This window comes from Sinohyriopsis cumingii, chromosome 6, assembly GCF_028554795.1.
Source record: "Sinohyriopsis cumingii isolate HCF-2022 chromosome 6, ASM2855479v2, whole genome shotgun sequence".
Taxonomy (NCBI): Eukaryota; Metazoa; Mollusca; class Bivalvia; order Unionida; family Unionidae; genus Sinohyriopsis; species Sinohyriopsis cumingii.
Genome location: NC_142966.1, coordinates 90,442,288 through 90,468,521, shown reverse-complemented (window position 1 = coordinate 90,468,521; position 26,234 = coordinate 90,442,288). Strand labels below are relative to the sequence as shown.

The 26,234-nt window shown below is 37.6% G+C and overlaps 1 protein-coding gene across 3 annotated transcripts in view; it reads right to left on the bottom strand.

The window, feature by feature from the left end:
* Nucleotides 1-3,993, bottom strand: part of LOC149797423 (sister chromatid cohesion protein PDS5 homolog A-like) — a 134,609-nt gene extending 130,616 nt beyond the window's left edge. For 2 of the 3 annotated variants that reach the window (XM_089962211.1, XM_089962213.1), the window contains exons 1-2: nt 3,831-3,990; nt 2,967-3,090 (exon numbers count right to left, since the gene is read on the bottom strand). In XM_089962211.1, coding sequence (XP_089818337.1) covers nt 2,967-3,077 — 111 coding nt within the window. In that variant the 5' untranslated portion in view covers nt 3,078-3,090; nt 3,831-3,990. Of the gene's footprint in view, nt 1-2,966; nt 3,091-3,830 lie in introns of all 3 variants that reach the window. The other variant, XM_089962212.1, reaches the window with a different exon arrangement.
* Nucleotides 3,994-26,234: the final 22,241 nt, after the last annotated feature.

Below are 26,234 nucleotides of genomic sequence, written 5' to 3'. Positions count from 1 at the left end.
CACTGGAGCATCATGTCACAGACATGTAGCATAATGTCCCACCCAGTCACAATATCCTGACACCAGGCTGACCAGTCCTAACAATATCCTCTTAATGCTGAGCGCCTAGCATGGGAGCTGTTAGTACCATATTTAGAAGTCATTGGTATGACTTGGTTGGGGTTCAAGCCCACAAGCTCCCACATCTGAGACGGATGCTCAAACCACTAGGCCACCCGAGTGGTCTCAAGGATGTCGAGATAAATGGACAGCACTGTATATACAATTGGTAGAATATGTTTATCTGAAGTCACATCAGAGGGGCAGTCCTTTTCACTAGTTTAACTGTTAATAAGTCATACTGCTTTGATGTATGTTTACTCAAGTCTAGCCTTTAGATATTCCACACTTTGGCCAAGGCTGAAAAAAGAGGTTAAAAAAAGGACAAGTCACAGGGTAAAATGAGGCACATCTCAAGGAGGTGCAACAGAAAGAGACTGCATGTTATGGTGTCCTTTGAGAATTTCACACATATATTGAGACCAGGAGCTTGGGTCTCTGAGAGTCCTGTGAAAGTACTAATAATTTAATGTTCCAACATGCAATTCCAGTTACAGAGGTCTCGGTAATGCTTAATCACGCGTATTTGGATGCCAATTTTTTTAAATCTCGTACACAGAAAATCACTTAGGCAGGAGTCCTCCATATGCATGTAATAGGTGGGTGGCAAAATTCAAGGACTTGACAGTCCTGCTTCAGCCACCTGCTCAGTGGGAAAATGTGTTGATCAATTAGTTGTGCTGATATTTAAATGACAGAAAGAACCCCTGATGTACATGTTGCCATGATAAGAGTACATCAAAAGAACATGATGCAATAACTGGGCTGCAAGTTCAAAGGCTTTGACTGGCGGCTGGGTGGGAAAATGTACAGATATTTACAGTGATTGAATTCAGAGGCTGAAAGACCCTGGGAAGTACATGTGGTCATTTATAAGAGTACATCAAAAAAACAACTTTAACTTCATTACTGTGTTCATTTCCGAGTGTAGCAGAATAAGCAGTGCACATGACCTCGGAATCAAGACAAGTTGAGAATTAGACAAACTGCCATTCGCAAATTTGTATAAGTATTTTGGGGTTAAACGGCAAACTGATGAAGATTGTTATTTTGTTGCTATTGTAGGGTTTATCGCCATTTTTCAGCACAAGATAGGCTATACATGGCGGCCAGTATAAATGATGGAGGAAGAACCCAGAACCCCAGAAAGAACCACCACCCCACGAGAAGTTACTGGCAAGCTTCCTCACATAACCCACATTAGCCGAATCCAAGACTCGAACCCATGGAGACAGAGGTGAGATGGCAGTGATCCTTGATGGTGAGCGCTTCAGACCACTTTGCCACTCAGAAGAGTGCTACAGTTCCTAGAACTGACAGTTCGGATGGGACAGTATCGAAGTGTAAGAAAGTGAGATACCTAATTTAGTGCTTGGAATAAGACCTTCCTTGGATTGACAAAGTTCATACTCACTCTGACAGACAAACAAGAGCTATGTCGGTGTTATAAAGAATGTATAAACTAAACTCAGTGGCAACCAATAGTTCTTCTAATTCACATGGGGTTTTTGTGGGGGGGGATGCAACTTTTGCTGGTGGGACTCCTACTTTGTATATCTGGGTGTCATCAGCGTACAATTGGTGAGACAGTGGATGAGGATCTATTACTCTTGAGAGCGAATGAGAGTACAGGACCGAGAACAGACATCTGTGGAACACCCAAACATAAGTCAACTGGGCTGGAGTATATTCCATTTGCAAACACAATTTGTGTCCTGTTGACCAAGTAGGACTTGAACCAAAATACAGAATCTGATCTGTCAATTTTTTGCGTGGTTTCATTTTTTGTTTAAAACAAACTTTAAAATGGTGAAAATATGGTTTCTGTTATTCAGTAATTACTATGCAAGTGATAATACTGAATGTAAAAAAAAAATTAAAGTTCTTCCTTTATTTGAATCAAATCTCTGAGTGATACCTGCACTATTCAATACAATGAATGGTACTAATAAGCAATTATTCATAACTGACACCTAAGTCTGAGGTTTATTGACTGCAGTTGTTGTTGTTATAGGGTTTAATGCCATTTTTCAGCACAAGATAGGCTATATAACGCAGCCAGTATAAATGGTGGAGGAAGAACCTGGGAAAACCCCCAGAAAGAACCACCAACCCACGAAATGCCACTGGCAAGCTTTCTCACATACCCACATTGTCCGAACTCGAGACTCAAACCCACATAGAGGTGAGATGACAGTGACCCATAATGATGAGCACTTTAGACCACTCTGGGCCCATTTTATAGGCGTAAGATAGACTAGTAAGATGTCAAGGAAGCAAATCATGTACAAACTGGCAGTCCCAAAATAAACAGACTACGCTGTGAATTAAACTGCATATACCAAACGCTTTTACCATAAACCAGGTACTTTGAATTTCAGAGTGTTGTCATTTTCAAGTTTGCATATTAGGATTCTGAAATATTTAGTTGCCAATGCAACAATTTCAGTCTCAAGCTGGAGATGTGTCAATAAGTGTCCCAGTAAGCACCTTTATAAAATTTGGAGCAAAAGAACAATTACTGAAATCACAGTCTGGAGGAATTTCTTTTTATGATCTTTTCAGAATTTTCAAGTTTAAACCTTAATTATCATTGTACATAAAGTCTTGAAAATTTACATAATTCCTTATGTCAATAGCAACAACACATTATTTGGATTGTAGAAGTTCTTGCAAGTCTTTTGATGTGTATGTTATGATATAAAGTGGTCAGCACGAGTATGCAAGTTTGTTTCATGTGTTAGAACAGAAAAGCAAAGTCAGGATTGCAGATGAACTAAGTCACTTCTGGCTACTGTGAGCTCTGCTTTATGGCACTTTGTTAATGAGTTGGCAAGATATAAATATAATGATCAGTTACACAATACCTTCAGTCGCCGAACGAGTTCATCTTTACCCAAATCTTCTGTCACTTCTTTGCACCCTGAAGGGTACAGGATTTTGACTGGTTTTGTCGATCCTCGTGGAATTATACTCATCTTTGCATTCTATCTGTTGAAAAGAGATATTCCAGTTAAGTGAATGAAACAAAACTGAATTAAAAACATATTACTTTCTGGTTTCAAAAGCCAATTAAAAACATTGTTGGCTATATTACATCATGAAACTGGTGCTAGTCTTTCCAAAGGACACACCAAACCTGCAGATATGTGTGCTGAGTGAGCCCACGATCTTTGGATTACAAATCCAATACTAATAGCTAAGCAATTTGCAAATTTCCACAAATAAAGTGTATCCTTTACCACCAGCCTTCGGTATATTCAGTAAGATTTTATCATTTATATATAACTCTCCAAAAAAAAATCTGAAAAACAAATTCGGGTGCAATAAGTCTACTTCTCAGTTAAAACAAAGGAAAGTTTAGAATCTGGATTAAATACAAGCCTTGAACAATATAACCAAAATATTCTTTCTAAAATAATATATACATCCTTTCTCTAAATTACTTAATTCAATTCGTCGGCCTGTGCTCAATTCGTTCATTATACCCCTTCCGATCCCGGTCTTCCCAGAATAGAAAAGGACGGCCATGCCCTATAACCGCACCAAAGACCGCATCTAAGCAAAATTCTTTCTAGCACATTTTCTACGAGATTTCTCTGATGACATTAAAATCTGAAATCACAACTTCCCTACATCTGGCTCAATCTACGTCTATATATAGGTCTACATTCGCCATTTTTGATTTGCAACCTGCAAGAAGAGGATAAGGGCCAACTACCGGGTCTTACCTATCGCTGCAAAGGTTAATTTACAGCTACGATGTTAGAAATATATATTTATCAATTAAATAACCAACAGCTTTGAGTTACTACGGACATACACGAATAGCAAGAAAATGCTGTTAATTGTTTATGGTATGATATTTTTCACTGGAAACGGCGCGAACCAACCAAGTACGTTTGTTCGTATACGAACGTTTGTAACACAAGTTTTGATTGGACATTTTTAACAGGCGCCATTAAAATGGTTGTACCTAAAATGCGTATAAATAGTATAACGGGACAAAGACATTCTGATGTACTTCGTCGTAAATGTTTCTAATATTTTTTCTTCTGCGAATCATTAAAAAACAAAGTGCAGGTTATTTCTTATCTGTTGTAGGAATAGCGGTTAAATCACAGATATGATGCGCTTGTTATTGAATTATAGTATATCCGAAGTGCATATGTTAGCAAAATAATAATAATAATAATAATAATAATAATAATAATCGTCGTTTTAATAATATTGTTTTATTCTCCCAATTTAAATACATTGCCTATTTATTAAAAATTCTCTTATTTCAGATTTTTAGAGAAGCACGTATTTTGTAAATGCTTGTTTACGGATGACAAAACCCAGCAGCAAGGTGGGTGGACCGACCACTTTTAACTTTCTAATAGTTTATTTTAAATTTAAGAAAAACGAACCTTCTATATAAAAAAGAAATCACCTCGGTCAGCGGACAATGACCCCACCCGATCATCTATTTAACAACAAAAAAAAGATCTTTCTATCCAAAAAAATATATGAGAGAGAAAGAGCTCGCACGCGTGCGCACACACACACACACACACACACACACACACCGAGTTTCTAAATATCTGCCTTAAAAAAAAAAAAAAAAAAAACATGCTGGTCCCAACATTTAAAATTTTTAACCATCTAATCTAAAAAGTTAACCTTCGGTCAAGAAAACCGCTGCCCCCTCCCCGGGTATTATACTTTTTTTTTTTTTTGATATAATAACTGGCTTATCATTGAGCCACACCAAAATGAATTATCTGTTAGCGCAAAGTAGTAATCGGTAATGTTGTTGTTGTTGTTGTTGTATGGTTTAACGCCATTTTTCAGCACAAGATAGGCTATACATGGCGGCCAGTATAATTGGTGGAGGAAGAACCCTGGAAAACCCCGGGAAGAACCACCGACCCACGAGAATCTACTGGCAGGTTTTCTCACGTACCCACGTTAGCCGAGCATGAGCATGGGACTCGAACTCACGCAGACAGAGGTGAGATGGCAGTGATCCATAACGGTGAGCGCTTTAGAGCATTCGGCCACTCGGGGCCCCTAATCGGTAATGATAAATATAATACAGTTGCTCACAGACATCGCGAGGTTTACTGATGTTTGACGGTTTGATTTAGTGCATTGCGGTATATAATCTGTGTGCTACTCAACCAAAGATCCTAACGAGACTATTATGTAAACTGATTGAAATGAATCCATGGGGAGTTTTCTGAACATGTGCAAATAAATTTTTAAACTGAGATATGTTCATGTCACAGGGGCACCAAGTCTGATGAATGTTTTGCGCATCGCTTCCTAACGTTAATGACGTCTTTTTCTTATGCCTATCTCGTGTAAATATTCTGGCTGAATTTGCTTGTCAATCATTACATCGTCGTAAGCCACAAAATTATTAATACAGCTATCAAGATCTTCGATGGAGGGAGCATCAATGATATTGGCGACAAAAATTCGACAACACCTTCATCGGCGATGGAATCTTTTGCAGCATCATTAAATTACTCGAAGACATCATAACATGGCGGGTCGTCTGCGGACGGAGCTACTAAATAAAGTTTGTCCCATTTGTGCCATTTCACTATCAAACTGAGTAGCAACTGAGTTTAACCAGACCCAGATGGGCCAATGATAATGCACAAACTCGGTAAAGCTGGATGATGCTTGACGGGTGCTTGTTCAATTGTGGATGAAAAGTCAATCAAATTCATGTTGTAGAAATCTATTATTTTATAATCATAAGTGTGTATTATGTTCGAGGCAAAAATGGTCACTAATACAAAGATTAATAGGCTAGCGCTCACATGTACTTGTGTAAAATGCGGCATAAAAATATAAGGTATCACTGGATAGTTTCGTATTTTGACACCCACCTAATTTTGAAGGTAGAAGGTATGAACCTAATTATTATAAGCCACAGTTTATAAATTCAGACAGAGGCTAAATCTGTAATGTGGTTTACATTTACTTTAAGTTAGGCTTGAAAATGGGTTGACTTGTTTGGTGACTGCCTGTCACAGTTAGACTAGCACTGGAGATCAAATGCGTAACTTGGGCTGCAAATGAACAGCCGACTTGGCTTACGTATTTATTTACGTCTGCTGTTGTTGTTGTGATTTGGATTTTTAACGTAGCTTTAACAATTTTTCAGTCATCGCTACGATGTCTGCAATGTGGCAGTTTATACTGATGTCTAGTACTTGGGGCATCATGCCGTAGACATGTAGCATGATGTCCCACCCAGTCACATTATCCTGACACCAGGTCGACCAGTCCTAACACTAACCTCTTAATGCTGAGCGCCAAGCGAGGCAGCTGTTAGTACCATATTTGTAAGTCTTTGGTATGATTCAGCCGGGGATCAAACCCACGACCTTCCGCATCCGAGGCAGAAGCTCTAACCACTAGGGCACCGGAGCGGTCCGTATATCTGCCACAGAGGTAAATATATAAAAATTGAGATGGTTGTTGGGTGATGAAAAGTGTGCCAATTTGTTATAGTACTAGTGAACTTCATTCATGCATAAGACACATACTGATTCTTTTAGACGCCTTGTCACAGGAACATATTCAAAAGAGCTCGTTGTTGTCAAAAATGAATGTAAAAACGAGTTGTTGGTCGCAGTGTTGATTAAGTATAAAAGCCACCAGTTGTATGAGAATTAACCTAATTGCCTAATTCAAAATCTCACCTTCATGCTTTCTACAAAAATCATTAGCTTTTATTTATATCTTCAGTGTCAACTTATTCTCATTTTTCTGCAATGGGTCATTGTCGGACGAAAATTCACCATATAAACTGTCCAGTGAGACCTAAGTTTGTGTCTTCTAGAACTAACGGCGGTGATACTGTTGACGCATTCGGGAAATTACCAGGAACTCCATGATTTAAGTATCATGGTGAAAAACATCTTCCAGGATATAATTATTATTTCCCTGGAACCGGACTTTATATCAGACTTGACGAGGAAAACCGACCAAAAGCTGACGAATTTTTCAGTGAATGCGATTGATCATGCGTGTCATGCTTATGAAGTCGCGCATACAAATAAGGATCTACAACAACGACATATCGCAGATGTCAGGTTCATTCACACGCTCAATTCGATAAAAAATTAATTATAAAATATGAGCGAGTAGTAAGGAAAAAGGCTGGTCCTGGGTCAGATCCAAGCACTATTTACTGTTTGCATGGCGACCGTATGAGGCCCTGTACAAAATGAATAATATTTGGTTACATTATTATGGGTTATCCAGAACGCGGTCTTTTTCCTTTCTACTATAACAATTACATACTAATACGCTTATTTTTTAACCTATGATTTTATAATGTCCGTGCGCGAATGTGTTTATGTCATCAACACAATAACGTTTGGCATTATGAGCACATAAACCTTTTTTATTTACCAGCAACATTGACAAATTATGTTTATTAGACCTGAATGTTTTCATGGAGAAGTACCTTAGACTGCCATGCAGTACTTCTCGGTAATCATTATATGTCACAATTTTGTTTACAGCCGATTTTTTAATTCCTTTTGTTCATTTTAAACATCATCGTCATCCAGCACAAAACGGTACATTTTACTCCTTAACCCGATAAACCCTAATAATAACACCATTTGTTTCATCCTTACATTTTCCAATAACCTTTTCGTTGTTTTCATCACAATGAAATTGACTATCTTTAGGGTAATCTGAAAAATCAAAAAGTTCTCGGTGCTCATGTATATCTCGGTAGAAATCATCCTTCTCGATCTCATACAAGATTTTCTATACCTGTCATTAACAACTTAGCCTTAATTACATACCGCGCTTTGATAAAATCATAATGAAACACGTACATAAACATCTTTGTCAAATACCTCAATGCGGCTGAAACTTAAACTGGTATGTTTAGTTTTAGACGGGTTTTTTCCCCTACTTCCAATATCAACAAGATTTTCCCCACATATCTTCATTGAAAGAAATGCGTCATCGGAAACTAACTAATCACGGCGGCGTACATAATTAACTATTTCAATATTTTTTCGTTTTCTAATATTCCACATTATTTTGCTAAATACATTATTATTCATCAGCTTGAAGAAATCTTTTTCAAGATTTGTTTCTGCGCTGGCTCTGCGTGTTATATTAGCGTCAATATAATTCTTTATCCAATAACGTTGATTAAATTTGAATACCTTATGTACTCGCTCAAGTATCAGTCCATGTTGGTGTGCTTGCTCAAGAGCGCGATAGTGAACAATATCACTCAACACGTCATCACATACAAGAGTACTTTCTGCAAAAAATTAATGATCATTGTGTAAGTTATGACCTACCTGAACGTAGTAACCAATATCGTCTTTATATCCAGCCTCTTTCTCTGCAAGAAACTGATCTCCCGTTATCCATGTGAATCCATCAATTGGCAATGGCTGTGACATAGCATAACCATAGAGATTATTATTAAGTACATTATATACTTTGGTGGATTTGTTGGATCATAATCTTTCATTTTCTTGTTGTTTGTGAAGGAATGTTTTTTTTATAGTTATAACTGAAATACCATCTCGTATCATCTGCTCGGTAAACATAAACATATCCGGGTCTGTGAACAACTCAAGCTCGTCATTATTTGATTTCAACAGGGTATCGAACGAAAGTCCTGGTGCTGAGAAATACCATAGTTGATCAAGTCTGTAATATTCATAACATGTCTAGCGGAAGTTCTGAAATATATCTGCAAGCAACAACACATCCGTGCATAGATACAGATCATGATAATCACGGATAATTTTACAACTAATCTCAGACCATATCGTACGTGCATAGTTGTATTAATCATCAGTTATGTCTTCTTTGTTCAACGATTAGTAAAATGATTCTTTGGGCGGCAGTGACGTCTCATCAAATCATGACCAATCATCGACGTTCTCATATGGATATACTTCCTTACCAGTCAGCAGATATGACTTTTCACAAAATTGTTTTTGCAGATTATTTTTTTTCTTTCTACAAACTTTTCGAGCGATGATGCCATAAATGAAATGAATCAATAAACATAAACAGTCCGGCAGAGAACGGCATGTACTTTTTAAAATTGTTTGCAATAACTGTTATCTTAATTTCAACTGTCGACAAAATCTTTTTTACTCGCTCATCATTTAGCACGGAAACTATGAAATGATAATCATATCTTCGTGGATTGTGTGCCTCAACTGGAATAAAATTTGGTTCCTTAAACCATTGATTACAATCATTATGTGCGGCTCCTCGGTATAATCAAGTAACGTGGTAGTGATCTCTAACCATTTCATGGACGCCATTAGGGTCTATAAGTGATTATTAACAAATATGACATATTTTAGCATACTTGTACTGCTTCAACTGCTCTGGTGTTAACGCCCGCATAGGCTTCTTAATACTTTTGATACGCTTCTACTCGCAAACAAGCTGCTGAAAAAACCAGACAACACAGTCAGGATCACGTTGCTGCTTGTAACCAGATGACAAGCTGTCATCAGCAAAGCGACGTGTCTTAAAACCAACAGAGCATGGTATGTGCGACTGCTCATCTTGTGTAAAAGAGTTATCTGGATTTTGTACTTGGCCAGATACACGTTGCAGGATAGATTTACAATCAAATTTGTTATGTTTTCATTGAAAGCTAGTTTATTATCTTTTGACATTTGTACAGCTTGGGTCTCTTGGCAGTAAGCAGATTTAACGTGATTATTTAGTGTTTCCTCTTTTCAGAAACCATGGAGGCATCTATAACAGAAAATTGTTTTATTTTCGCCATTGCTGTACTTACAGCTACATAATTTGCTGAATATTTTTTTTATCCAAACATAGTGCTGCTTAAAATACAAAATATAAATTACAGATTGAGATTCAGCTGGTTAAATGTTCATTCCATAAATCGTGAACTTTTTGTCACCTGAGTGTTTTTCATCCACACGGAACACATTAATCGATAAATTGTTACGTTTTACAAATCGCTCAACATTTTTAACCTCAGCGGTAACTTTTATTGTATCAGTCGCGTGTTAATATATTTTCGTACTTTGAATCTCGATAAGCATTATCATCTGCATGGTACATCGCAGACAACACTGCAAAGTATATATGTTTAAGCAGAGCTAGATAACGTTTTGGTGTTATTATTTCAAATTTTATCATTGATTTATAATCTGCTGTGTATTTACTAATGTATGGTAACGCATCTAAAAGTACACATACATAATCCAGCAGATTAACAAAAGCAGCATTTGATCCAGGATAATATATTGATCTCAGTGTGGCAGCCGCATCACTGCGAAGAATAATTTTTTAACGATTGTGTGTGTGGTATGACTCTTATAGTGGACACTTGTCGCTTGCCTATCCTATCCTATACAACAATTATTTTCTCTTTAATCGGTTGTTGCTTGACATAAAAATATAACGCTTGAATTATTAATTAAAGACAGAAAGTTATGTATAAACAATGCCATTACAAGAACTAAATTACTGTAAGTAGTTGTTATCTCGATCTACTGAGACTTGGAACCAGCGCTGTCTTGAGGACGATTATGGTAAGCATAATTACCTAGCCAGAGCTGGTCGAGGATGCGTTCCATGTATTAATAGTGGTATAGGTGTATAGGTGTTAAGGTGAAAAAAGCGCTGTGTTTTAATTGTTGTTACCGAAATTATCGGTCACTAATTTATTATTATCAGGATAAGGAACCAGGGTACAAGGCTCATCTATGACCAATTACTCCTGATGAGTATATTATGATACAAACAAAAATTGTTGGAGACCGTACCGGAAGCAGTTTTACCAACAGAGTTGGATGTGGTGATAAACGCGTGATAACAAAAAAGTCATATTTTTAGGTTCCAGCTTGATGATTAAGGCTGTGGCAATATTTTCCTAATGACGCACGACAATTCATCGTGGACAGAATCGACAGTTGTTTGGGCCACTCTCTCGTGAATGTCACACTGATATGTCTTGAGTGCAACTGAAGTCGAAGAACTAGTGCCCCTTGCTAGCTTGAATCCAAGATGGTGCTAGTTGTGTATTTTCAGGGATTACCTACAGTTGTTCACGGACGAATCCAAGGTGAGGATTCGCTGACTCTAGTCTGCAGATTGCGGACCTACCAGTAGATCTTACCACGCTGAAAATTTTATGTGTTTACACCCCAGATAGGATTAGCTGCTCTTTGTTTTTACCTCCTTCAAGTTCACCAGGTTTATATAAATACCTGACTGTCACGTTACTGCCAAGCACCGGTCTTTGTGAGTGAGTCGCCGGCGAGTCGCGTCGCGTCGCTTAGCCGACATGTGTTTCTTCGTGATTGAATAGACGGGTTTCATAGCAATTTCACGCATGACTTCGCTGTTTAACGCGATTATTACGGTTGATAGTTTTGCAACCCATTCACGATATCTATCCTTCCTCAGTAATTCCTGAGCGCACTGATGTCCAAACAATCGATCAGCAAGTGTTCGATAATATCGTTCAAAGACTGCCTGATCACGATATATGGTGGTGTGTCCGCGTCTGATTTTAACATCATGTTGTTGCATCAGTGTTGATACTGCGCCAAGCAGTTCTTTGACATGGTCTACATGTAACAATCGTGGCCATCGCAAGCCACAAGACAACCCAGTTCCACGCGAATAAATTCGTTCAAACGCAGCTGAGATTTCAGGTGCTGTTTTAGTTTATAGTGGTTCCGCTTATTTGTATTTGCTTGCAACTACGACGACCTCAACGCGTATTTGTATGCGTGTGAACGAGTCTGTCGTTCACATTCGCATTTGCGTGACGTGAGAGTGATAACGTCATGGTGTGAAAACAAGATATCTGCATGATGAACTTTGTTGGGAGTGCTGACATCAAACCGTCCATGTTGAATAATTTTAGGTGGTGGTGGGTAAATTTGCCATATTGCCTGTCCGGACAACCAATATGCCAAAGCACCAAGCGAGACATCTGCTCATTTGGCAAGTTTGCTAATCGCTGATCTACCTTTCCAGTATCCTCATAGACTATAATAATTCAACTTCATTATTAATTACCAGATTGCTAATTGCCTGCACAGGGGTGGGGAGTGGGCTAGACCCGCGCAGCCAACTTACCACTCATAGCCGATCTTATGATCTAGTTGGCAAGTGACTCCCTCATATTTTTTATATCGAATTTAGCATGCGAATCAACGTGACATGTGATATGTTGTTGTTGCAGATCTTTAATTTTATACGCTACGTCATGGGCATTGCATGATTGATCAATCTCATTCACTGGAAATCGCCTGGTTTTGGTTGATTTTTTCGTCAAGTCTGATATCAAGTCATGTTCCAGGACCACCGTAATTATATTCCAGAAGATGTTTTTCACCCGGCTACTTAGCACATGGTGTTCCTGGTAATCTCATGCGTGACGCAGCAAGACCACTACCACTTGACGTATTGTGTGACGCCACAAACGTGTGTATTTTTTATGCATCATTTCACACACTTGCCTGTGAGAGCTCACCTTTTATTCCTCGTTGCTCTTAATCCAGTAGTATCCGTCACCGCCTTGCATCGAACACAATATAGACTCATGATTATAAATGCTACATATTGCTACAATATGAAGGTGACTGAATTCTCAACGAAACGCGAATAAGCACTCGTCAAACATCATCAAGCTTTAGCAAATTGTATTCCAGCCATTATCGTTGGTCTGTCTGGGTCTGGTAAAACTTGGCTGTTGCCCAGCCTGATAATGAGATGGTTCAAATGAGACAAACTTTATCTAGTAACACCATCCGCAGACTACCAACGATGTTATGATGTCCTCAAGGAATTCAATGAAGCTGAGACGATTTAATCGCCAGAGATTCCTTGGAACGCAAGCGTTCCGTCAATACAGGTATTGTTGAATTTATCACTGATATTAATAATGCACCGTTGGTCGAAGATCTCGATGGTAACGCTAATAATCTTGTGGTTTACGACGATGTCATGATTTGACAAACAAACAAATCTAGCCAGAATATATTCAATAGGCAGATTTAAAAACACAGATGTCATTTACATTACACATTAGTACCCTCGTATTCCCCAAGTGATCTAAGAAAACTTTAATTTTCTGGTTACCTTTAAGGACGTTGATACACACCCTGCTAAATATTCATCAGACTTGGTGTCCAGGCTATATGGAGATAAAAAAAGCTTAAAAACTTCTTTGCACATGCTTCGAAAACTCAGATTGGATTCATCACAATTAATTCATACGATCCATCAACACGATATTGCATTGGTCTTGATAGAATCTTTGGTTTAGCAACACTCAGCAACGTTACTGTGGGTGTCTCCTTTTATTAAAAAATGTATTTATTGTATAATTAACCAAAAAATTATTAACGCGATTATCTCTGCGATTAAGAAATTACAACAAACTGGTCTCGCGGTTCAACTTGATGTTGAAAAAGAAACTTAACGACGATAATGAAATGATACAACATCGACATGAAGACACTGATTTATCAAATTACTCCGACGTGCAATGGAAATCTCACTAGCCGGTTTACCAGCTGCACAGGTCAATGATAATAGCGCGATTGCTAAATTTGTTCTACTGGCAAGTGCCACTGAGAAAATTATATCAGTGCTGTCTCGAGAATATGAACCCGAAAGGCTGTAGTTGTACGTGCGAGATAGCTAAGAAAACTTATGGAGGTTTGCTTGCAATCTGCAGAGATTCCACCATGGATTCCCAATGCAAAGCACTGCGATCTGAATCCAAGGATTCCGAATCCTTATCCACTGATGATGAATCAGAATCGGATTGCAAGCACATGGTGATTCGGGCAATGAAGGCTGGGGACAGGCACTGAAAAAAAAAACATAACGTATCTACGGGCGAAAAAAATTTTGTTGTGTTTTTGGGTTGTTTTTTTTTTATGGAAAGCGAAGCTTTGCTCGCGGTGGAACGAAATTCCACACGTTTTTTTATTTATTTTATTTTGTTGTAAAAAAATTTTTTGGCATTGTGTCATGATGGGCCGTTTCACGGTCTATCACGCACATAAAAACTTAACATTAATTCTTTCCAGCAATTATCCAATAAATAAATAATTTTAGTCGTGAGAACGACGGATTATGATATCGTACATAAGACAGAAGTAACAGGCACTGTCACAATGAAATGTCCCGGGGGACCTCTCGAGAAAAGGTATAGACAACACATCGTTGGGATGCTTGCATGCCAGCCTGTGATCGAGCCGCGGTATAACTACCATCCGCTGCGTCACAGATACACGACGACCACCACACGTTGTTATGAAGGAGGATATCTGGAGGGCTCTCCAATGCCGCATAGATCTTCGGAAAATATTCATAAAAAATATCATTGAGATCTTGCTGCATTTTATCCATGCCCAACCGGGTAGTTTGGAAATGGGCAATTGATCTTCTGTGATCTTAAAATAATTAAGAAATAATTTTTTATCTCTTTGTGTTCTTGGGAAAATAGAGCAATGACTATAAAGTACTCTATTTATCACAGACTTCTTAAACAAGTATGCATCAGATTTCAACCCAAGTAGATGTTGTACTGTCTTAGTGATTCTTTGTTTAAGATTATCATTCGGATATTCAAGTATATACCGCTCAAAAAGACTTCTCAGATCACTTTTAGTACTTTTGTTTTCTTGCACCATTTTATCAGTAAGTGCTGTACTAAACCGCCACAGTGTAGACCCCTCCCTTTCTTCTGATTCTGTCACTTGTGAATCTATATAGTACCATACTAGGTATCTTCTAATACTATCACTTGCGATGACATTTTCACTGATAACACCGTCCGGCTTAATTATCCACGGTTCAGGCACATTGTTGACTAAACATACTGCACTTCTCCAATTTTCATAAATATGTGTTTGTCTGATAAATAATCAGATCGTTGTGGTACTGGTTTTCTAGCATAAACTAGTGCTAACAGCGGCCACCCCAACGCGGTTTTGATTGACGACTGATATCTGTAATCGGCGTAATCGGGTGTTGATGTGTCACTGGTGGCACTCGATGACAACGATACGTATACGGTATTTTTTGTTTTGTCATATGGTCGTTGATGGTGTTTTTTAGCGATGCATTCCATGCACATGAAGGATTATATCCGCGAGACTGTGTGGGACTCATTGTCGCTGTATGTGGTATTAAGTAATCAATTGAGGTGTAGGAATATTGCGACGAATTACAGACACCACCTTTACGTAGTTGAGGTTAAATTTTCATCTGCGGAATCCAATATAAATTATTTCCTCGGTATTTTGGTTTAGCATGATTGACACGGTTCCAGAAAATACATAGGTTGAATGACACCATGGATATGTTGTAAATATCTTAAATTTTGCAGAGCTAAACACCGAGAGCCTGTACACCTCGGTGACTTCATCTATATATTTGATGGCGTTATGTAGTTTTTACCATATTGCTGATCCAGACCCCACTATGTATACTACGTTGATGAACGGAGCTGTATGAATTACACCAGCGCCAATCGTTTTGATTTTTTTCGTTAATGTCAGCTAGTCATGTGCGAATTCAGCGAGCCTAACGTTACCGACCATTCCTAAGAAATCACTGACGACTTGGTGAAGTCCACTAGATTTTCTTCAAAAAGTTTTAAACAATTTAGCTGCACCTTTTGTAAATTCCACTTGAGATTCCTAACATTGTTTTAGTTACTGTTTGAAATAATCGTGGACGGGGATTTACTCTAGTCGTTGTCGAACTAGTCTAGCCGCGTGGCATTCCATAGTTAACGCAGAATTACTAATTATTGTTATGATTATTATTATTATTATTATTAAAACAATGATTTAATTACATATCACCAGTTAGCGGATATACTAAAATTTACATCAAACTCAGTAAACGCGGCAACATTCGCCACCTTTTATTTTTTGCACCAGCCGGAGACCGTAAGGTATGATTGTTGTCGAGGTTGTGTGGCTCTTTTTTTAAAAAATCGTTGGCCCAGTAGATTTAAAAACGCCACCGGAATCTTTCCATCCAGATTTATATATAAAGATCGGATCGGCTTTTGGCAATTAAGAAATAAATAGTTTTCCAAAGCTCTATTGATGATGATGATGATGATGATGTTAAAACACAGGCAAAAGGAAATAAAAAATATGTTGTAAACAAAATTGTGACGTATAATGATTAGCGAGATGCACTGCAAGGCATTATAAAGTAGTTCTCTACTAAAGCCTTCCGATCTAAGCGACATAATTTGTCCACGTGGTTGGTGAAAAAAAATGCTTATATGCTTCTGATGACAAACGTCATTGTATTCATGGCATAAACACATACGCGCACAGATACTATCAAATCAGAGCTTAAAAAATAAGCGTGTTAGTATGAAATTTTTATAGTAGGAAGGAGAATGATTGCGTTCTGGATCACTCACAATAATATAACCAAAAAATATTAATTTTTGTAAACAGTAAAATAATGCTTATATCTATTGGGTGAGCCAGAACCGGTATTTTCCTTACTACTGAGTAAGACACTGGCTAACCGGTTTATTCGAATGACAAGGAGTGATAAACTAGTGGTGCGGGCGAGCAATTACATGTCTGATAATTAATAATGCAACCGATTTATTATAGTCCAAGAGGATACTGGAAAGGCACGACGGATATTAGTAAACTCGCTGATACCGCAGATGTCAAGCTTGGTGTTGCTGAAGATCGATTGTCCCGACAGGCAATATGTCAAATTTAATTATCACCACCTAAAACGATTAAATATGGATGGTTTGATGTCAGCACTCCCAACGAAGTTGATAAGGCAGATATATTGTACATACCCTACGACACTATTGTGACTAGCAAACCACGTTAAAAGCTCACACACAATTACACGCTGACTGTCGGCGACGTTGCAAGTGGATACGAGGAAGTGGAACCATTGTCAGCTAAAACTGAAACTGAAGTTGCAGCCAGGTTTAAACGAATTTATCAACGTTGCGGTCTTAATTGGCTACAGCTCGGTCCTGGCAATTTCTTGGTGCAGTATCATCGCTGATGCAGAAATATAATATTAAAATCAGACGTGGACACGCCGCAATGAATCGTGATCAGGAAGTCGTTGAACAATTTAATCGAACACTTGCTGAGCGATTATTTGGACATCAAATATGCTCAGGAATTACTGATGAAGGAACGTCCCGACACTTACGCTCGATCGCATTACTGTGTTGCAAGACTATCAAGCGTAATAGTCGCGTTAAACAATGAAGTCACGCGTGAAATTTCTGGAGAATCGCGAAGAAACGCATGCAGGCTAAGCGACCCCAGGTATCCTAGAAACCAGTGCTGTATATCAACGTAACAGTCAGATATTTATATGAATCTGGTAAACTTGATGTCAAGAAAAGCATCTAATACTATCTGGAGCATAACCATACATAAAATTCCCAATGTGGTAAGCCTGCAATCTACATAAGTCTGCAATCTACAAACTATATTCGGCGGATCCTGAATGTGGATCTTTCCGTGAAGAATTTAGAGGTAATTCCTGAAAATACACAATTACCTCCAGCGTGGATTCCAGCGCGAATCCGGCGTTACTCTAACGTCGCTGGGAGGCTCGCTCCTCACCATCGGTTACATTCGAGACATGTCAGCATGATATTTTCGCGTGTGTGACCCACACAACTGTTATTTCGGTCTACGGTAAATGAGCGTTTGTGATTAGGAAAACATTGCTATATCAGTATTGTGTTAGAATGAGCGCAGTTATTATTTTGTTTTTATCTCAGCGTCAACATGAATTCAGGATCAAGATCAAAATCAAGTTTGTTTACTTTTTTTTTGTTGATTTGTTTTGTTGTGATCACGCTGATAACCAGTTGATTTTTTTTTATTACTTTGCCAGAAAATTTAATCTCCGATTTAGGTTGATTATTGTTGCAGGGCTTTCTGCACATGTAGATTTTATTCTTGTAATTCTTGATATTGCTAAATATACTAAATGCGACAATTCAGCATAGCCATCGACAATCCACATCTTGCTATCTGATCCAAATCTTGCTATCTGAGATAGTTAATCTCTGCGATAAATGAATTGTTATTGTATATCCACGAGTCCAGCACGATGGTTGCCCAAGTTCATGGAATGACCCGAGAGCCGCTACAACGACGTCTGTGGAGATATAGACAAAATCGTTAAGAACAAGCTTTTGCTGAATCTCGGAACATGGAATCGTCACGAGAATATTTTGAAGACGAATATCGCTTAGACGATGACAAAGCTGAACTGGTATGTTAGGAAATTTCTCGTTCTGGTACCTAAATAACTGAGATTGAAGTGAATCGCAAATTATTTTCCCTGATGCAAATATAAGATCGTTTGTGTGTCATAAGTTACGAAAATCTTAAATTGCTGTTACAATGAATTACACAACGCATTATCTCGCACTGAATCTTGTCAGATTAAAGTCTCATTTTAATTTTTAACTAATTCAGTGATTTGTCTATGGCTCTATGACCTACCAACATCTCTTCAAAATAATCAACATGACCGTTCAGCAACATATATGGCGATCTCCCCTTACAAGGAGGATGCTGCCCCTAATCTCCACATAAGATAATGGCAGTTTGTTTAGTTTCTACCCAATCGAGAAACATTTTTAGAACCTTTTATACCTTGCGAATCTCGTCCCAAATGATGATTTCGGGGATGCAATTCTCGCTCATTCTTTTGGGAGTCCATTTATAGACTCATAGACTCAATGACCGGTTTAAATAATTCTGCTGCACCATTTATATCCTTTCTATATGAAGAAACTGTGGTAAGTATGAGACTTAACATCCCGTCCCCTTTAGCAAGCCTGTGCGCAGGCGTTAAAACAACCATATCAAACGGATTTGGGCCAAGCCCTTGAATGATTCTATACCCCTCGTTGTTTTTCCAGAACCATCAGGTCATTAAGATAAATAATTTCAAGTCGTGAAATATGATCGTTCGCCGATCCGTGCCGTTGACTGTTGTGATAAATGACGGGTCCATGTTGAGTTGTGTATAATCATTTTGTTTTGTTATATCATTGATCTAACTGATCAAGCGCCGTATTCATTAATAATTTCATCGAAAAGTGTCCGATAGACGTGTCTGTCCATAACACCACCTGTGTATAAACGTTGACAAATCGCAGATACTTTATTGATGATTTCAGGAGAATTATTACCGGCTCGTCTTCAACCAATCATAATTACTAGTTGATCAACCTCAGCGAGGACGTTATTGGGGCCAAGTTTATCGTGAAACGCCGGCAATTTAGGAATTACATTACCACCTCTCCTTTTACGATAAGGGGCTAACCTGCAAAGGCAAGATCACTTCCGGTTGCTTCTTCTTCATCAATGCGACGTCGTACGAATGGCGATTTTTCGGGCGACAATATATTCACTTGGTAATGGCGTTGACTTGTTTAACTTGCTTCTTAAAATTTGCTAAGTCATCCATACATTTTCACCTGATTTGATTTATAATAAGGTACTTTCAATACAAAAAAGGAACCCAGTTTGATTCTGAAACAGCAATATCCTGTTGCAGCAATTGCTACGGGATTCTGTAAAAAAAATTCTTTAAAACCTTCTTCGATAAGTTTGGAAGGTGTTTTTTTTAAAACAGGTTTTGGTTTTGGGTCCCATTTCTGGTTCTGATGCAACAAGATCCTTTACATCACCGAACTCAGCACGAGCTCGATTAATACCCTGAATTACTTGTATTTCTTGCTGTAATTGTGCTTAAGCAGAAGCTATTAAAGATGGAAGTTCTCTCAGAATCTTTTTGTTTTTTTTTAAAGTTCTTTCTTCAGTTTTTCCAACTGCTTTAGAGATTTGTTCAGGATTGGAATAAGACCTTTGGTAGACTCAATGACCGGTGTAAACAATTCTGTTGCACCTTCTTTCACCTCCTCATTGGTCTTCTGACGCTGTTGTAGTTACTGTTTGACAGAATCACGGACGTGGAGATATTTTTTTAAAATTTTCTCTAGTCGTTGTCGAGCTAGTTTAGCTGTATGATAGTCCATACTTAACGCAGAATCACACTTTATTATTGTTAAAAACCCAATTTAATTGCACACTCACTGTCGCGACAAAGTCGTCTACACGGACTATATGCTGAAATGTACTATGTAGCGACGTGCGGGTAAGTCATCAAATCGTCGAATATGGGTAAACCTAGAGACGTGCGGGAGGCAACTGTATTATATTTGTCTAGGGATATTCAATACCGATTACTAAATTGTTTTAAGTGACAACTCATTTTGTTGTGACTCAATGATAAGCCAGTTATTTTTTATTTTTTTTATTTTTTAAAAAACATGGGGTGGGGGAAGCAATTTTTTTCTAACGGAAGGTTTGCTTTTTATATTAGATGGTAAGAAATTAAAAATTGTTTTTTGAATAGACAGCTAGAAACCCACGGTGAGATCTCTGATACTTTTGTTTTAATATGAGGTTCGTTTTTTTAAATAGACAGTTAGACACTCAAAGAGAGGTATGTCCGCCTACCAGGATCATTTTTTTACATAGAAGGGTCGTTTTTAAAATAGACTGTTGAAAAGTCAAAGGTGGAGGGTCGGTCCAATCATCCTACTGCTAACCCATTGGGATTTACTTTGAAGAATTCCTATAATTTATTAGATATGACTAAAGTGAAAAAATATACTCACAAATTATTGGCATTCCCGTGACATAGCAATTTTGAAGAAAAAAATATTTTTTCATCTTTGTTTTTGAGGCATAATCTATTATGCTATTTATTTGATCTAATCTTAACTTATCATCATCGTTCTCGTCATCATCATCATAATGGTTAATGTGAAAAATATAATGCTGTTTTTGTTGTGTTTTTTTCTTTGTTGTTGTTGCAAGAATACCTCCTATGTAATATTACTAACTTTTTGGTAGATTCGTCTTAATGAAACTGGATGTATACCCTTAGGGTTTAAATCTGTAAATTACAAAACACAAAGTCAGGCAGTTTGAAAATATATACTATACAATTAACGCTATCATTTTCGTGAAACAGAGTGCAAATGAACGTCAAATTTACAAAGAAATAACTTTTGTAGACTTTGTTGCATGAAAACTCAATATGTCACTGTGGTAATGTTTTCATTTTAAAAAAAAAGGATACCAACTGTATCAAAATACGATACCTTTAAATGATGCCCGAACCATACAAAACTACTAATTCTGTTATGTTGTTGAGTTGCCTAGCGATATATAGAATCATTTTTGGATGTCCAATATTTACTTTATTTTATTGAAATATTCTTGCGTATATTTTACTAAACTTTAAGATATATCTCGTCCGTCATCTCTTTTGTTTCGTTTTGTTTGGTCGTTTCTTGTTTGTTCTTTTTTTTTTTGTTGTCTGGAGGGTTAAATGTAGATGTTGCCTTTTAAACAATGTTAGAATATAACTTAATCTAGCTTATCTCCACTGTGTTTATTTGATTTAATCATTTTTAAGGTGGTACCCATGAAATTACATCTATGTTAGTAAAGCTATGTATTTTTAGTCATGTTTCTATTTTATTGATGAGATTGAGCTGTCGACCTGATGGATCTGTCAGCGTCATTGTGATAGTTGATATTTGATTTTCGACACTGACAGGATAGTATATTATCTGTCTTGGATTGATTTACTTGCATTAGTGAACCTAGCGGAACATCAGGACTAAAAGAAAAAAGTGTTTGCCCTTGGCTACTTCGTGCTGATTACGATCTGGTTGCAACAGAGCAGTTTATTAAATTGTATTTATTTCTGTGATGCTGACAGCTAATTCACTATCATACGATATTTGTTGCAACTGTTGCAGATCCACACTGTTGTTTATTGAATCCGAGTAATAATTCAATTGTACCTTGTTTACTAAGATCGATGAACTTTTAGCGTTATTCTTGATCGTAATGTGTTATAATTGGAATGGGCTCAAAATTATCTGATGCAAGCGGTGATAAGATATTTTATTGTTTTATTATGTAACGTTGTAGGCGCCTTGTTTTATCCCCTTAACATAATTCCAAACGAAAACACCTTATTTTCTTACTCGGAATGTAAAATCATCATTGATGATGGTCTTAACATTTGTCATTGCTTGCTAAGCAGTAACTGATACTAGTCCTATTTCGTACTGATTATCGCTGTTACGTTCGATTTGTGGATTATAAATAACAGGAAAGTTTGCATTGTCCGCCATAGTCTGAAATGAGACAAGCAGTAACATTTTTTTATTTTATCTTATAAATAAAACTGAACTGCTAGCAGCTTGTGCTTTGCAGTTAGCTAATCAAATCACTATGTAAAATATTATATTAGAAGGATGTTAGATAACCGTTTGATTTGAGATTATCAAAAATATTAACAATTCTGTTGTCGATTTATGTGGTCACGTTTCCGGTTACTTTTGGCAGCTTGGGAGTTAAAACTCTTCAGACCATCACCTGATAATCCAAATTTTTCCTCTGGACGAAGTTTATCACGCTTTCTATCAGTGTCCTTAAATAACCGATAGCATGTCCATTCGTATGGAAATTTTCTAGTTCTGTGCCTGTCAGCAGTATCAAACATAACAACAGCAATACATCTATCACGCATTATATTATACGAATTTAAAAATTCTCGGTTGGTTCCTGCTTTATCGATATTTTTTTAAGCTTGTAATACTGCCTTTTCCATTTGTTCTTCAGTTTCAATAACATTATTGTATTTGTCTGCTGGCCATTTGCGAATTTCATATTACGTAATGTTGTTCTCTAGAAATATAATCTCTCCAAAAGTTGTTGTAATATTCTGTTGTCATTTCTTCTCTTGCACGTTTTCTATAAAACATAATTTGATCCTCATCTGATATCTTTCAAAGAATGATATCGGTAAGAGCTTTTTGTTGCCCGGATAATACTTCCTGACGTTGTATTGATTCAGAGATTAATTCTTTTTACCTCTTCTTATAGTGCACTAGCGTAGTCTTTTTTTTCAATAACTTTCTTCTGTCCCTCTTTAAATCTACCGAGTAATCCTTTCTACAGTAATTATTTTACATGAATATCTGGTTGTTTGCCAAGTACAGCGTCAGTCACAGGCCTAAAACGTCTAGCAGCATCGTCTGCTTTCTGTTGTTGACCTCGACGTTCCTGTTCAACTTTTCTCTTAAATGCAGCTCTTGTTGCAACAAATTTCTTTAGAACCTCTATTCGTTTTGAGTCCATTTTTACAAGCATCTGTTAGACTAATTTTCATAATCTAAAAGCCAATCTATTTCACATCTGAACATGCGATTTCGATCTCGTGCTACCTTATCAAATAAAAAGAAATTGTAATTTCCTTGAGCAGCAGGCAGCTCCGACTCTAGCGCCCCGCCAGTTGCTTCACGATAAAGCTCAGCAAATGTACCTGTCAATACACATCTGCACTGATCTCGTGCTATATTGTGTACGTCAATGTTGTCAAATCCAGCGAGTAATACAAAACAACATGTAATTCGCATGATAAATCGATCGACGTTATAAAACACCTGTGTCAGACAGACAGCATTATATTTTCTGTTGCGTGACAATGAAAACTAAGATTTTATCTTATCCATCTCGCTGTTCCTGAGCGGGATATCATCAAAGACAATTATTTTATGCTCGTCGGAATCTAGCTCGGCAACTGGAATCAGATCTTCAGGTTGTTTTATGATAAATATATCATCACCAAGGCCTTGTTTATTTTTTTAATTTAGTGATGTCTGCCTCAAGGTCGCGTCGCAAGCTGTTTCTTGGTAGCCCCTTTTCCGCTTGCCTTGAGAGTTCCACTTCAATTCCTGTCTGGCAATGTTGTTTGGAGGCTTACGTAGGGTGTTTCCTACCCAACCTCATCTTCTCTTTTTGATCTCGTCCTTTACAGGAAGCTGGGAGGTTCTCTGCCACAGGTTGGTGCTGCTGATGGAGTCTGGCCAGCGGATCTGGAGAATTCTTCATAGGCATCTGTGATGCAGGTCTGAACTCTCTTTCTAGTCGACTTGGTGGTTCTCCAGGTCTTTGCTCCATACATAGGGCTGACTTCAAGATGGAGTTGAACAGTCTGATCTTGGTAGTCAAGGATATTTCTTTGGAGCTCCATATGTTCTTGAGGTGTATGAAAGCCGCTCTCGCCTTTCCGATCCTTGCCTTGACATTTGCGTCTGGGCCACCCTGTTGGTTGGTAATCCTGCCCAGGTAGGTGAAGGACTCCACCTATTCCAGGGGACTTCCCTGCAGTGTGACTGGGTTGTTACTGACATATTTATCCCTCTGTGGATTTACAGTGTAAATGTATACTCGATCGTAGTTGAAGAGATCGTTAAGTAGCAGATTCATCAGCAGGTTATTTTTGCCTGACCCAGTTCGTCCTATTATCAGATAATGACAATCTGTTAGGTCGTGGTTGTGTTGATGTTTGAATAATCGCTCCGTGTCAAAGTTATTTATGCTCATTCTATACTAAGTATTCATAAGATTGTACCGCGCAGTAAGATTAAGGATGAGCTATTACAATAAAATGTTGTATGTTGATCACGAGCTCAACAGAAGATAAAACTGCAACCACTGCGGATGGTGCAGACTTAACAAATTATCTCAAAAAGCATGGAAATAAAATGACAGGCAATTTAAACATGTCAGGTCTGCGAGTGCTAGACCTTGAAACAACATATCCACCTATCAACGCAGATAATTCACAAGCTATAGGTTTTGGCCAACTTAAAACGATCGATAATAGCAAGTACTCGGTGAGAGATGGAAAAATGATTAGAAATATCAATATGAATGGACAAAATTATAAATCATGAAACCGAATACCCTTCTGCTAACATAAATAACACACAAGCAGTAAGTTATGCACAACTTAGCGCGGTCGATCATAATAAGTTGTTATTAACTGGTGGAACCAAGGCTGGAAATTTAGATATTGGCGGAAAATACATATTTAATACTCAACTAGATAATACAACGTTCACCAGCATTAACGATTCTATAACAAATGTAAGGTTTGTCAAGGACAATTTTGTAATAAAATCCGGTGATACGACGACAGGTACGTTAAATATGGGCGCTAATAAAATAATAACCACATATTATCCAACCACTGCACTTGATATATTTAATAAATCTTTTGTTGACCTGAGATCAATTACTACAATAAATTATGGTATGAGGATGTCAATTACAGCTTCTGATGATCTTTACGTTAAGCAACCCGGTGGCACAATTACATGTGCGATCAATATAGCTGCCAATAAGATAACTTCTACGTATATACACGTTACTTCATCCGATCTTGTGAATAAACAGTAAGTAGATAGTATTGCGCAATCGCTTGCGATTAGTGGTAGTACAATACAGGTTAAAAGTTATATCGGCTAATTTCCACATCTATCTCTAGCCTTAGATAATCGACTGGATTTTACTGTAAATGTGTCAAGTTATTATATGGGAAATTATCCAAATTATGCGTTTGAGTTTAACAGTGTTGCATCTGAAGGTCCATAGTGGCCCACAGACTGAGAAACATCAAACTTTTGTCCAGAAGCCGTTGCAATATGGGAATTTCAACTGCGAGGTAATCAAATGTTCTTCTCTGAAGTATTTATAAGTGGAGATTAAAAGGATCGACTGATGATTCAAAATGGACTACGCTGTATGTGGCATCGAATTTTCATATTACTACTTTTCGGCAATTTACACTTGATCCTGCAGTAACCACAAACAAGTACTCGTATTTCGGGATTTATGCTGTGAACGCGAAGGGCATTTATCCAGGTTTGATGATGTTTCAGATATATACAGTTGATGATTTAAAGTAATCGTAATATATAATGTTTGTTGATCCTTCATCGACCAGAGTCACAAATGAGTTTTATACTTTCATTCTAAGCGCGAAAACAGATATCGAAATAGCTGATAATCATTCGTTAAACCCAGAGAGTGTTGAAGAAGCAAGAGCGGCAAATATAATTGCATGAGTGGAAAAAGTAACTTTAGATTCACCCAGTTTCAATGAAAACAGTTACAATTTTGTTAGAGTTGCAGGAATGAGAGGCC